Consider the following 15,877-nt stretch of genomic DNA (forward strand, 5'->3'; position numbering starts at 1 on the left):
TGCAGAGGTACAAACAAGCAAGTTGAAGCACCTATAACCCAGAGGAATTTTTTCCCATTGGTATCATCAGTATTCGACCCGATCGGATTGTTTGCTCCGTTCAGTGTTCACTTGAGACGACCTCTGAAAGGTATCTGGACTAAGAATGGACAACATTGGAACAACGAAGTGGAGCCTGGTGACGAAGCGGAATTCCTGAGGTGGAAAGAACAACTTCCAATAGAGGCTGAAGCAGGCATCGATAGAAGGTACTTCAACAGAGAGAGGGATAAAGCCGAACTTCATGTGTTTGCTGACGCATCTGAAGACACGATCTGTCTAGTGGCCTATCTACGTTCACAACCGAAGATATACTCAGCTGACTTAGCGTTTGTCATTGAAAATCCAGTGTGCCACCGGTGAGGCATCTTTCAATACGACGATGGGAACTACAAGCGGCAGTTATGGCAGTGAGGTTGAAGGAACAGATAGTCTAGGAACACGAAATGAAGATAAATAGTAGCAATTTTTGGTCAGATTCAACTACAGTATTGCAGTGGATACACACTTCCCATCGTAAACAACAAGTGTTTGTGGCCAATCGAGTGGCTGAGACACTAGATACAACAAATGTTTCACAGTGGAAACATGTGAGCGGTATCAACAACCCAGCGGACATTGGCACCAGAGCAATCAACATCGACGAACATAAAGGAAGTGAGTGGCTCATGGGGCCGGCCGGGTTTAAGCGACCAGAAAAAGAATTGGCCAGAGCAAGTGAACCTAAATTTTGCATTAGATGACGAGAATATACCCTCATCAGTCTTCATGTTACAGGCTGAAGAGAAAGAAGCTCTTATTCAGTGGGAACGATTCAGTAACTTCAACAGACTAGTGAATACAGTGCAGTACGTACAGCGAGCATTGAATAAATACAAACCAGCAACACTCGTAGTCAGCATTGATGAAAGAGCAAAAGAAAAAGCAACAATCTTCAAGTTACTACAGCAAGTACAGTTTGGTGAAGAGATGAAATCTCTGAAAGCTAAAAAGAAAATTCTAAAAAGCAGCAAAATCCTACAGTCCTCACCCTTTTTAAATTAAAAAAGATTTATTCGAGCCAAAGGCAGAATAGGCAACAGCCAGTTGCACTTCAATGCAAAGCATCCAATATTGCTTCATTGGAAATATCATGCGGTTGAATTATTCTTGCGAATCATGTACAAGGACAATCAACTTGAAGGCACTGAGCATATAAGAACCATTGCTCAGCAGATGATGTGGATCCTAGGCATACGGAACGCCTTAAGATCAATCAGGAACAAGTGTGTTACCTGCAGAAAAGGCAGAGCACAAATGATAGCACCAGTAATGGCAGATCTACCCGAAGAGCGGTTAGAAGCTTCAACATACTTTACAAATGTTGGAATTGACTACTTTGGCCCTTTCCTTGTGAAGATCGGGCGAAGAAAGGAAAAGCGATGATGTTGTCTCTTGACGAGTCTAACTATGAGAGCGGTGCATATAGAAGTGGTACCCAAGTTGGACAAAGATAGTTGTCTCAATGCAGTAAAGAGATTTATTGCACAAAGAGGCGAACCGATTACAATCATCAGTGACAACGGGACAAACTTTGTTGGAGCTGAAGAAGAGTTTGCAGAGTACGTTTCGGCTTGGAACAAAGAAGGGATCGAAGAACATCTAATTCAACTAGGTATCAGATGGAAGTTCAACCCACCCGCAGCACCACACTTTGGAGGAGTATGGGAACGGTTGGTGAGCAGCTGCAGGAAAGCACTGTATGCAGTGTTGGGGAACACATCAGTCACAGAGGGCATTCTCTCAACTACGATGTGAATTGTAGAACAGACGTTGAACGCAAGACCCTTGACTCGAGTCAGTTCAGACGTTAATGACTTGGAAGCAGTGACCCCCAATCACTTCTTGCTTGGCAACAGGAATGTTTGCTTACGCTATCTACCATGAGCAGAAGAATTTGTTGGTCCTCAAAATCCCTTTCGACAAACTCAAGCCTGGGCAAATCTCATATGGGACAGATTTCGAAAAGAATATCTGCCAACTCTGAACAAAAAGCAAAAATGGCGATCTACGACGAATGAAATCGTTAAGGAGGGCAATCTCGTTTGGTTGATCGAAGACAGCGACAAGCGTGGATATTACAATCTGGGTTGAGTTACGGAGACCATTGATGGGTCTGACGGTGTGATTCGATCAGCAATAGTTCGAACAAACGACGGAGTGTACAAGAGATCAGTAGTGAAGCTCGCCCCAGTACTACCTGGAAAAGATGTTTTCCCGACGGGAAACAGGGCCGGCGATGTGGCGCCTGAGCTTACTAACTCAATAACCAAATTGAGTAACGCTTCAAGGCCATTTCAAGCATTAAAGCTAGAATAGCATGAATAGCGAATTTTAATGCTACATTCTACTGAAGCCACACGGATTTGTTCACTTTGTTCAACATTTACATTTAGCAACTATTATTAGTACACACTCATCATACATGAAGCCAAACTGGAACTCAAACTCGAATTACGCTATTATTTCGACGTATTCAAGTGATCACAATCAAACAAATTGAGCTCAAACGGAGCAAGAGAAAACCAACTTGTTGAGCCAGATTCGATGAATTTTGCGATTTTTATACCAATTCAGAGATTGCCGGGCACCGTATACGGTATCTCGAACCCCAAACTCAGTGTGTTCAGAGAATCTTACGACATAGTAATCTACAACCAATCAGAGATGCAATTTTGACATGGACTGCAGTATAAATAGAGCTTGAAAAACTTACAAAAATTAGTTGAAACTTGTTAATTTTGTTTTACTAATCAGACACATAGGGCGTATTGAAGCACACTTCCTTGAGCGGTAAATTACTTGTTAATGTGTCTTGTTTCTGTAGATCATATTAGTGATTGTACACTTTTAACTTTACTTTGACTTGTTGAAAAGAGAATTAACTTTGATTTTCTCAAAATTTTCTTTCTGAGGAACGAAGTTCCTAAGTAAGAGAAACTTTGTGAGAAGCACAGAGTCAGTTGCTCCTACTGGCTTTAACGAAGCCTACTCTTATACGAAAATGGTGTTATTGAAACCAATAGGGAGCCTTGCTAACATTGAAATTACAAAAATTGTTATTGTGGTTCAATTATTGTTACACTAAGTGTGACCTTTTCTATGATCTTAGAAAAATAAAGCTGAAATTTTGCACAACTATAGCGAAGTTATAGGGCTATAATTTGTTGCAATTAGATTGGCTAAATTTGGTTTATAAAATGGGTTATTAACAAAAAAACTCAACAAAAAGTTGATTGTTTCAATTTGAATTATTTTGTTATTCTGAGAGAAACAAGTTTGTTATACAGCAAAGCTGAGCAATGAGTTATCAAGAGGAATTGAGTAACAAGTAATGCAACGGTAATCTACAGTATAGCGGATAATACAGTTCACAAAATTAACTGCAAAAACACAATATCCGGACAGATTTGAAACCGCTGAAACGAACTGGGCGGTGTAAAGTTTTCCTTGACTTTGATAGGGGAGCAGCCGTTACACAGACTATAATCGAGCGTTCGATAAAAGCAAAACTAAGAAAGTGAGTATCATTTAGTGGGATTTTATTGTCAACTGTTGTTACATTTAATTTCATTTCATATTTTTTTCGTGTTTTTTTAAAATTCAATCTTTGGTTACTGTCCAACGGGTTTTCAAATGTTTTCTGAAGCAGCAATATAGGGCACTCGATAGTTATTCAATTAAAGTTGCAGTGGTATCGAATGTTGCCTAAGTTTACGTTTATAGCGAGTTTCATAAAACTGAAACGCAAGCGAACGTGTGATATTACAAAATTTCATGTGAATATACAAAATTTTGCATGTTGCTGCATTTCATTGTGTTTAACGCGCAGGAAACACGAAGTAGTTTGAAAAAATTTGACACCGCGTCAAAGTCAAACTCAATTTAAAATTTTCACTCAATTTTCAGTTCTGAGTTGCTTCAGTTCTGGAAAATTTTTTGACTTTGCAACTGGAGAGATTGTTGGAAAAACCCACGACAAGCTAATGAACAACGATGTGCTTATCTCTGCATGTTTTAAATTTGAACACTGATCTTCGATAGTGTTTTCTGTACCAACTATTGGCAGAAACCTGCAGTTGCTACCCCAAAAGCATGAAAAATTTCAAAAGGTCAAAATTTAACGTACAAACGCAGAAACAAATAATAAAATTGAGCTGAATGAAATCACTGGCATTCAAGCGGCAACATGGATATCAGGATCTTTTCCGTTTGCACCCCCCCCCCCCAGTTACAGATCATTATGTAAAAATAAGGCAAAGGCACGGGCATCTGGGGGGGGTGCAATTAATATGCGCCCACTAAGCTGAAGGGGGGGGGGCAGGAACGAAAAAGATCCGGATATCATTTTGAATGTTTTCTTTTCCAAACGTTTGCACTCAGCGCAATTTTACAGGACTTGTTTACATTTTACAGCGCGTCCAATAAAGTTTGAATAATCGACATTCCAAAAAAACACTGTCCACATTGCTCAAATGGATGTTAAGTTGAATGTTATAGCGTTTTTCGAACTTTTGATTATTCCAATATTATGGGGCAGCCTATAGGGGAACGCCTCAAAAGCCAGTGAACAGTAATGTCAGGTGAAAATTGAAATTTAAAACATAGAAGACAAAAAAAAACAAATGCACAATGAAATTTTGATATCGAAAAAAGTGTTGGCAATCAAATAAACATGTGATCGCTCAATGCTCTTTTTTTTCTCAATTGCATGTTTCGGGTTTTTGAGTGCCCGAGTTAATCATTTCATTATAGGGCAATAAGAGCGATTCAATGTAACAGGCAACATCGAGCAACTTTCCAAAAGTTTAAACAAGGGGAGGTACAAAAAAATCAGCATTTTAATCCGGGTCCTTAAAAAAATCAGAAAAATATGTATGATAAGCAGTACAAGTCGGTTTTTTCGCAGCAAAATGTGTACACACTTTTGCGGTGAAATGCGGGGTGAAATTATGTAAGTTGACCGCAAGCGTAAGCGGCGAACTTACAAAAAATAACATTTCACTGCTTACAACAGTTACCATCCGTGCACGGATTCTCCTGCGTGTCAGCCACTTCTTCCACTGCGCAACTTCTCACTAAAATCTAGCATATTTGTTTTGAATTTAAATCAAATTCCCTCTACTTTTTGTAAATCATGTGTTGAACTTTTGTAAGATTAGTGGTGAAATGTGGAATTTTTTGTAAGTTCACTGCTTACTTTTGTGGTAAAGTTACATAAACTCACCGCTCAAAAAAGTTTCAAAAAGAAGTATGGTTATTCGTGGGTAAGTTTTCTTTGCGTCTTTAAATAATTGTATCTTAACTTCATTGAACAAAAGACAATTCGAAGCATTTTCTAAGCGGTGATATTATGTTATTTCACCACTAATTTAAGCGGTGGATTTATGAAAATTCATCACATTCACCTCTTATCTTACAAAACTTGGACACTTTTTTCAATGCGGTGAATTTTTATAATAATCATCATCATAATGCAGATAAAAGCAGTTTTTTGTTCGCAGCGTTTTTATGTAGTCTGTCTGTCCCATGGAGTCCATATATTCGAACGTTCGGAAAAAACCTGCAATTGGACCGCAATATGGTTCTTTGAATGCCTCCAAATTTCCTTTTCAGTCAGTCCATTTATTTATTATCAAATTGAATTTTGACCTCTGGAATAATTGCAATGTCGTTTTTGAAAAGTATATACCCATTTAAATTTTATGAGACACACTATCGCCTATCGAAAGTCTCAAACGTGAAACAGAATAAGTCCCATAAAGTTGCATTTCACGCGGACGGTCGAAAAGCACGGAGCATGCAAATGGGCAGTGCTTTGCTAGATATCTCCATATTTTATATTTGAACTTTGACTTTTGAAACGTTCGATAGCGTTGCAACTTTTTGTGAATGACTATATAAAGTCTGTCCCATAAAGTTGAAATAAGAGAACGTTCGAAAACGTCACAAACAGGCAATTGAGCATCAGATTTTTCATTTGAATGTCAACGTTTTTTCCATTAAGCTTATATTCATCAACTTTTTTCGACCTGTTTTAAATTTGAACCTTGACTTTTGAAATCTGTCCAGTTGCTCTTGAAACGTTCGCTTATTTCAACTTTATGGGACACGCTATATAGCGTGTCCCACGCTATATATAGATAGTCCCGTAAAACTGCAACGTAAACAAACATTGGAAAAACCCCTGAAAATCAAATGAACAACCAACTGCCGATCTCTGTATGATGTAAATTTTAACTTTGAACTTTGAACGTTCAGTAGCGTTGCAACTTTATCGGACTAACTATAGCATGTCCCATAAAGTTGAAATAAGCGAACGTTTCAAAAGCCACAGACTGGAGTTCAAAGGTCAAAGTTCAAATATAAAACATAAAAAAATTAATGAATGGAAGCTTAATGGAAAAAAAACATTGACATTCAAATGACCAATTGGATGCTCACTTGCCTGTTTTTGAGGTTTTCGAACGTTCGCTTATTTCAATTTTTTGAGACAGACTATATATAGCGCGTCCCATAAAGTTGAAATAAGCGAACGTTTCAAAAACCACAGGTTAGAGTTCAAAGTTCAAATTTAAAACATGTAGAAAAAATGATGAATAGAAGCTTATTGGACAAAACGTTGACATTCAAATGAACACATTGACGCTCATTTGAACGTTTTTGGCGTTTTTCGAATGTTCGCTTATTTCAACTTTATGGGACAGATTATATATAGTCTTATTGAAATTCATGTGCATGCATAGTTTTTGAGCGTTAGTTTAAGTTTCAACTTTATCAAACTCGCTATACTTTATTATGGACTTTAAGAAATTGAGCCTAGACTTCAGTACAGAAATTACACGAATCACGATTGTGCAGCTTGTGGTGAGAGTGGCAAATCATTAATCTTAACCTGGTAGCTAAACAATGGGGTCTCTCCCATTATAGCCCTCCCACGAAATTAGCCCCCCCCCCCCTATTGTGCAACAAACATGATTGGGAGCTAAGAGTTATTGACCACTTAGTTTGGGGGGTATATTTGGAAAGACTCAAAAAGCTTTCCTTTTTGGTTGAAATTATCAGACTAGTACACAAGTTTAGACCTCGACTTATCGTAAGACTTAAAGAAGCACTTGAAATGATTTTATCTCAACGTAGGTGAATACATAGACTTCTATTTGACCTAAATTGTCATGCTCAACCTTGGTTAGACTCGAATCATTCATGCTGGATTTTTGGGATCTATTCTGTTTCGCCCCCCCCCCAGCTTAGTGAGCTTATATTTTTTACGCCCCAGGCGCACGTGCTGTTTTCTTACAAAGTAACGTGCTATATAACAACCTATATAATTTGTAACTGGGGGGCGTAAAACACACGGGGGGGCAGAAACAGAATAGGTCCGATTTTTGTTTGACCCAATTTGTCATGCTCAATTTTTTTCTGGGCCAATTTTTTCATATTGAACTTAAGTGTGAGATCAAAATTATTGTGATTAACTTTTGCTCGACCAAAATGTTTCACGTTGGACTTTAGCGCAACCATTAAATCTCTGCTCGACTTTGATCTATTCAAAATACTGAGAAATATTGAGCCGTTTGCCTAGTTTCATAGGGGGGTTTCCCGATTTAGTCTCCCCACTAAAATATAGCCCCGCTTACGGTATGTTTACCTTTATTGGGGGCGCTATGGGTTACCTGACCACTAAGGCGAGGGGGGAGACCTGTTTCATTTAAGGAAGTAAATGGTTAGTATAGTGCAGTTGCGGTAATAGCGTTTTCGGATCTTTTCCGTTTTTGCCCCATCAACTTAGTAGGAGCATATTATTTGCGCCCCCAGACGCACGTGCCAAATTTTTACATAACGGATTACTAAGTAAAGACACGTGTTCTGTAACGGGGGGCGCATAACGTACTGGGGGGCACAAACGGAAAAGATCCGCCTTTTCTTGTGAAATAAGAAAGTAAACAAGTTTTGGGTCTTTCCGATTATAGCCCCAACCCCAGCTTAGTGGTCAGATAACCTGTACCCCCCCCCCAATCATGGTAATTATACCATAATGGGGGGCTATAATTTCATGGGGGGCTATAATGGGAAAGACCCGAATTTTTTGCAGTTTTCCAACTGTCCTTTCACTTGGACTGATTAGTTGCAAACTTTTCAAATCTTGCTCTTTTGCTGCTTAGGCATGCACAGATGCAACAAATAACAAACACAAACAACTTTCTGAGCCAGAAAGAGCAGCGTAAATTTATATGAACGAACACGCTGATAGATTTTTTTCTCTGTTTACATTCATTGAGAACGTTATCTGACAAAGACCTTTTTTTTGTTTTTGCAATAAAGCAAACAAGTTTTTTTTTCTTCCACAATCAAACCAAATTATTGGGTATTCTATATCTGGACTTCAAACTGGTGAGACCAAACCAATTTAACCTTTAATTTAATATAGCCTCATTTTCAGGACGCGTCTTTTTTTTCTGGTTTATGCTGGAATAACTGAAACCAATCACCCTAAAGCATAGATATCAATATGACAGACACTATTTCGGGTTTGTCAAAATGGACGAAAGAGAAACTAGTAGGCGAGGTGATGCAACTAAGAAATCAAAGGAGGGAGTCATTTAACTTAGCAAACAAGAATCAAGACAATAACCAAGAATTGGATAGACTTAAGCTCGAATTGGAACATCAGAAAGAACTTTATAATCAAGCTCAATCTGAGATTCAATTTTTGAGGAGTCAGAATGATAAATTAATATCAAATTTAATTAGCGAAAAAACAGTAGAAAAAGATGTCGTGAAATCTACTGTCAACCGTCATTTTTATCCAAAGTTTGTTCCTCGTTTCACAAAACAGTTAATTATTTCTGACAGCTCGTATAAACTGGTTCGCCAAAATGACGTCAGTAATGATGCTGCCATTCATTCTTATCCATCTTCGACAATAAAAGACCTCAATAATATCATTGACAGTTATGCGCCATCAACAAAAACAGAATATCTGATTATTCATTCAGGACATAATTCCATTGATCAAGGTACGGCAGGAGAAGATGCCGCTAAAGGGTTGGGAGTCAGTCGTTTTTATCGAAGTGCGTTAATAAAATAAAGCCCTACAAAGTAGCGATCTGTAAATTACCCAAGGTAAAAAACGGCAGTTTTGGACGCGAAACTAAAAATAATGAAATAATCAAATTTAACCAGGCTTTAGACGATATAGCAGATGGTTTACGCGGCGAGTTCCAAAATACCGACATAAAAGTTCTGGATTATAATTTAGAAAAAGCAGACATTCGAAATGATGGCATTCATCCTAATCAAAATGGAATCCAGAAAATGGTTTTTAGCTTAAGAAATTACATATCAAGTGTGGGGTATCAAAATTCTGTCAGCAACGTATCTATGAGACAAATCAAAAAGCAGCCAATGGATAATGTTGTCAATAACTGGAACAGAAGTGGTCATATGGGATATAATGCGTTTGGGTGACTTTGAAAAATATGTGTTCCTATTGGAAATTTCTCGCGTTTTTTTGCCTGTTTTTTCTTGCAGAAAATAAAAAGTGTAAGTGTTCAATCAAATGTCACCCAAGCACTTCAATTTATTTGATTTTTAAAAACAAAACAAGGGTTGATAATGTATGTCCTGGATTTTGGTCTTTGAACTTATTATATCAGTTCCTAACTATAACTTACTTAATTTTACTTTGCGGTGATGTCGAATCTAATCCAGGGCCCAATTTACTTAATTTACAAACATTCGAAGGCTACAAAAAACATAAGGCAAATGCAAACTTGCATCCATGTTTTGTATACACAAATATTAGAAGCGTTAACAACAAACACGAAGAAATTTCGGATTTTTTGCAGCAGCGGAACAGACAAACATGCTTTATTGTTACTGAAACATGGATAAACGATAATCAGAAGATACCCATGAATTTTTTAAGCAAGAATCACCACTTTGTTCATCAAAGCAGATCAAAATTGACGCAGTTAACGAGAGGTGGTGGAGTAGGAATATGGGTACCAAATACATTCAAACATAAAATACGGAATGATCTCAACTCTATTAACAGAAGTTTTTTTGAATCAATATGGCTTGAAATACAAGCACCGTTTAAGAAAAAACTTCCAGTAAACGTTTCTTATCGTTCCAACAAAAACTTGGGCGAATTTTTTCTAGAAGAGCTGACATCAGAAATTTCAGGCGCATATTCAATAACAGATAATGTAATACTATTTGGAGACTATAACATCAATTTTTTCAATCAAAGAGAAAGAGAGTTATTGACAGAATTTGCTTCCAACAATGGGCTTGATATAGTAAATAAAAAAACTCCAACCTGGACAAATGGAAATCAGGAAACACGGATTGATCACTGTTTAACAACAAAACACCACAGTTGATACAACTGTTATCGAGCAGTTATTTGGAAGTGATCATTTTACACAAATTTTCCTTTCGTCACTGGATATCGATTATGAAAACAACAAAACGCAGTTTTTTTACAGGGATACTAGCCAATTTAGTAGAGCTAATCTTAATAAAAAAATTGCATCCGCGGATTTGAGTCCGATGTATCAACAAAACAAGGCAAACTCAACTTTTGAAAAATTTTCAAATATGTTTGAAAATATTCTGAATAATATAGCTCCAATTAAAATAGGAGAGCCATCGTCAAAGTCAACAAAAAAGAAATGGTTATCCAGAGAAATATTGAATCTTATCAACGAAAAGCACAGGCTTTTCAATATTTGGAAGGAAAAAAGACGTTGACACATATAGCTCATACAAAAGAATAAGAAACCATACAAACAGACTACTTAGAAGAGCGAGTCGCAATTATTCACAGAAATTGTTCGAAGGTCTTCCCGATTTAAAACAACAGTGGAGATTCATTAAAACAAAGATTAAACACGGGGATAAAAATAGCGAAATTTCTAGAATTCGGTTCAAACAAGATATTTTAAAGGACAAAAAAAATCGCTAACACAATTAATATTTGTTTTTTTAAATTAGGTTTATACGAAGGCGAGACAGAAAAAGTTGAGCTACCGCACTATGATGACAAAACTGAGTTTTCCTTCAGACATATAACGAGAAAAGAACTATTTACTGTAATTGATCAATTACCACAAAACAAAGCAGCGGGTCCTGGATTACTTACTACATGGTCCTTCAAGTGTAGCAAAATGTCTATTGGAACACATCTACAGTTTGCAATAAACGAATGCATATCAAAAAATGTTTTTCCCGATGACTTAAAAAAGCATATGTAACTCCAATTTACAAAAAAGGTGATCCACTGGAAGCAGAAAACTACCGACCAATTTCAGTTACACCGACTCTTGCAAAAATTTTTGAAAGACTTTTGCTCCAACAAATGCTAGAACATGTTGAAATTTATGAAATAATCAATAAAAATCAGTTTGGGTTTTTGAAACGAAAATCTTTTGAATGATACGGTAATATCGTTGACAGAATCAGTGAACAGTTTGTTAGAAGAAAACGAAACCGTTGCTAGTAATTTCTTGGATTTGGCCAAAACTTTTAACTCAATATCTCACAAAATTTTTCTCGAAAAAATTGCAAAATATGGATTTAGTACGGAATCAATTGCAATGCTAGAATCGTTTTTATCTAACAGAAAACAATGAAAACAGTGCGTAAAGAACGGCATTGAATATTCGAACTGGGTGACAACCAATCACGGAGTACCTCAAGGAACAGTTCTCGGACCTTTAATTTTATAATTTTTATCAACGATTTCCCAGAAAAAATGAAAAAAAGAGGACGTTTTACAGTTTGCAGATGACACATGCATTATTTGTCATTCCAAATCCGATTAAAATCTTTTATGCGAAAATAACAGTGTATTTGAAAATACCGACAGTTATATGAGGCAAAATATGCTAACCTTAAACCGAGATAAAACAGAAATTGTGATTTTTTCAAAAAATGGTGAATCAAAAATTGAACAATTTAATTTCATTATAATGGAATTTTCATAGAGCCAAAAACAAGTTGTCGTTATTTAGGTATAATGATTGATAACAATCTAAATTCTGATATTCAGCTAAACAAAACGTTAACAAAAATGGCAAATGCTATTAGGTCAATTTACTTAGGAAGACATTTTCTACCATTAAAAGCAAGAATCGGGCTTTTTAAATCACTTGTTTTGTCCCATCTCAATTTCAGTGCCATTTTTTTTCAATCGTTGTCGGTTAAGTCACTTCAGAGAGTAGTAGACAAATAAATTGGGGATTAAAGGTTTGCCACCTGCGCAAAAAGTTTGACAGCGCAAGAGATCTATTATTGAAAGACAAAATTTTACCAGCAGAGCTTTTCATTAAAAACGTTTGTCTTCTTAAAATTTTTGACCTCCTCTCACAATATAAAGACAGCAGTCGAGAAACCAAAAACTCCTCATTCAAGATGTTTGAAAAGTACGAACTGACCAAAAAACTCCAGAACTCTCCAGTACTTTCCAAAAAATAAGTGCCAATCCAAATGGAGTGACAGATCACTGATTAGAAATTTTTCTAGGAAGTGGAATAATTTGCCAATTGAAATCCGAAAAGGAAAAACTAAAAATAAATTTAAGGAAAAACTAAGCAGCGAAATGGTCACACTGCATGAACGTGTTCCAATAGATAGACAAGTAAGAGGCTTTAGAAATTTGTTCTACTGAAGTATAAAGACCAAACTATTCATATATTTACGAGGCGATTTTGAAAATGTAAACATTTAGCCAAACGTTTTTGTTGTGGTTATAACTTTACATTTTTGAAGATTAAAAAAAAAGAAGCAGACTTATGCAAAAAACCTGTTTGAGCCATGGAATGATCTTGCGGATGATTTGCCAATGAAATGCGCTTCTTCGCTGAATTTTTGAGAAGCTACTTCTCGACCCCCGAAAAATACATGATCGACCAAAAACACTTCTAAAAAGAATGATGTTCTTGATGCAGATTTACCATTAAAGGACTTTTGCTTGACCCAAGAAAAGAATGTTCCTCGATTTTATGTTTGAAGCTAGAATGAGCAATTTTAAGCCTTTAAAGGCATTCACCACTAAAATTTTTGATAAGTCGAGGCCTGGACCTGAGTAATAACTGATCTCACAAATATCCAATGATGGATCGTTTACGTTTGTGTCCCTGAAAGTTCGAGAGCTATTTATATTTGAAACTTTGCACAATCGCTCTCTGATTGCGCACTATAATTTTGCAACCGTGAAGTCGTGTCACATGCTATAGGCAAGCAGGATCTTTTCACTTTGTGTCCTCAGTGCGTTATGCACCCCATAGTAAATCAATGTGAAAATATGAGATGCGTCTGGGAGGTGCAAAAATTACGTTACCCCCCAACCCCCCCCCCCCAGTACGTTACCCCCCCCCCCCCCCCAGTAAGTTATCCCCCAGTACGTTATCCCCCCCCAGTTACAGAGCACGCATCATTACATAGTAAATCAGCATGTAAAAATATGGCAGGTGCGTCTGGGGGATGCAAATAACATGCGCCCACTAAGGAAAAGATCCAAATATTTTGAGGCTAAAATGAGAGTTTGTTATGATAATGCGCCAAAAAAATTTTCAGCTTTTCATTTTTTACCACCTTTTGTTACAAATTATCAGCTGTTACGTAGCTAGCTACTAATTAAAAGAAAGCGCGTGTGCACTAAGCATGGTTGCCCCCCTCCCCCAGAACATTATCCGCCCCTAGTTACAGAGCACGTGCCAGTAATTATTAAACAATCATGTCAAAATATGGCACGTGCATCTGGGCGGGGGGGGGGGGGTTGCAAATAACATGCACCCACTAAGTATCGGCACAGACGGAAAAGATCCTAAAATTTTTATGGTCACCAAGCACGGAGTAATAATCCAATTGTTTGCTTAATTTGTTTGCTATGTGGTGGCAAGATTATGATTGATACATGAACAAGAAAGGTTAGTAGTTGGATCTGTTTGTGCCCCCCCCCCCTCCCAAGTACGTTACGCAACCCCAATTACAGAGCACATGCAAGTACAGGGCGCAAGCAATTACATAATAAATCATCATGTCAAAATATGGCAAGTGCGTCCGGGGGTGCAAATAATATGCACCCACTCAGCGGGGGGGGGGGGGGTGGGGGCACAAAAGAAAAGGATTCTAGACGTTATAGAAAGTTTTATTCCGAAGTGAAAAAATGGAAACAGCTTTAATTTATGAAACATTTGTGAGTGATGTGAGAGGAAAACACTGGGAAAGTGGGGGGGGGGGGGGGGGGGGCCCGGGAACAGAATAGATCCGAGGAAAGAATTATAATTATATATCAGAACATCAGCATCAACTTTGGCGCCAACAGCACACGTCGATGCTTCACAGAAAAAATGAAAAATCCCAAAAAGTCACAGCAGATGCAAAGATGGAAGCACAGTTTGTGCGGAAAAAATGGGAAAATGTATCTATAAATCAGGTGACCATAACCCTTAGTATCCGAAGACGTGTAGCAAAATTTTGATAACAATGGCAGATAACATGAACAAATCAAATGATGGTTCTGAAGAGTTGATTGCGACGCCCGCTTTCACTCATCAAGATAGAGAACATTTTCTCGAGGAAAGGGCCGAGGAAGCCCCGATGAGAAGAACCCCTGAACCGCTATTCCCCGAGAAGAAACGGTAAGTACCTTGCATGTTTGCGCCCACACTACTTTATGCATGCACCCCAAGTCACATAGGTGTGGTTATGTAAAAAATATGGCAGGTGGATTGGGGGGGGGGGGGTGGAGGGGTGCGAATCGGGTGCACAAATACTATTTGGAATTCAAAATTCGAAGGAGTATGAAACAAAAAAGTGCTTTCAACAACATTGGAATTTTATACTAGGCCTTCTTTGGCAGAGCAATCCACGCAGCAAAACAACTTTGTTTTCTTAGTCGAACTATCCACGCCGCCAATTAATTTCTATCAACGTCATTGACTTTACGTCATCTTTCAATATTTTTAAGAATTTAGATAATTTTCTCATAGCCAATACACTTTTCTTTTAACTACTATCGGCCATGTACATATTTTAAATGTTGCTGTGTGGACTGCAGATCTTAATTTGCTACTTTGCTTTGTTTGTACTGTCATGTCTTTTTGTACTATGTATTCCTCTTGTTGGAATTTACTACTACTACTTCTACTACTACTACTAGTTCGCCAATAATTTTTCATTTTAGTTCAATGGCGACTAGGCGGACGCGGAATCTTGATGTAGATGACGAAATCGACGTGGATCCTCGCCTGGCTTCGCCGGTTCTGAGATCATCTCCTCGTCGTCGCATCCCCAGAGTAGTCGGAGTTCCAGTAACTCCCGCAAGGAAACGGAACTTGGTTAGACGTCTGAAATTGAGTTCTAGCTCAGAAGAGGACGAAGACTATTTCTACTTTCCGTCAGCTGCGTTGGAGGGCCCTCAACGCGAGGAGAGTGCCGCGAGAGAGTTGCACTGTGAATTGCGCACGACAAAACTGGGCAAATTGAATCTGGAAGATGGGGATGCCCCCCAAGGGAACGATCGAAGTGAGCTCGATAGCTTGAAACACTGCTGCGTATCTAAAGAGATGAACTAAATTGTCACAACAAGGAAAATTTAATATTAAATTTGTATGCTTGTAAATTTTGAGACCTGGGGTGTATTAGTATGCGATGTGCGAACGGCTTCAATAGACCGACCGGAGATATGTCCATGAAAAGAACCCACAGCGCTTTTGAGGATGATCGGTTACATTGGGAACTTTTGTAGTAAATTGTAAAAATGGGGCAACAAATGGCAAAGTAT

The 15,877-nt window shown here is 37.8% G+C and overlaps 2 protein-coding genes across 2 annotated transcripts in view; both read left to right on the top strand.

The window, feature by feature from the left end:
* LOC142345813 (T-complex protein 1 subunit gamma-like) overlaps positions 1-15,877 on the top strand; it is a 345,715-nt gene that overhangs the window by 62,327 nt on the left and 267,511 nt on the right. The window lies entirely within an intron of this gene.
* On the top strand, positions 14,529-15,705 carry LOC142345420 (uncharacterized). The gene is made up of 2 exons (XM_075397470.1): positions 14,529-14,732; positions 15,278-15,705. The coding sequence occupies exons 1-2, from the start codon at positions 14,578-14,580 to the stop codon at positions 15,666-15,668; spliced, it is 546 nt and encodes a 181-aa protein (XP_075253585.1). The 5' UTR covers positions 14,529-14,577; the 3' UTR covers positions 15,669-15,705.

Source organism: Convolutriloba macropyga, chromosome 9 (assembly GCF_964194025.1).
Source record: "Convolutriloba macropyga chromosome 9, txConMacr16.3, whole genome shotgun sequence".
NCBI classification, from domain to species: Eukaryota; Metazoa; Xenacoelomorpha; order Acoela; family Convolutidae; genus Convolutriloba; species Convolutriloba macropyga.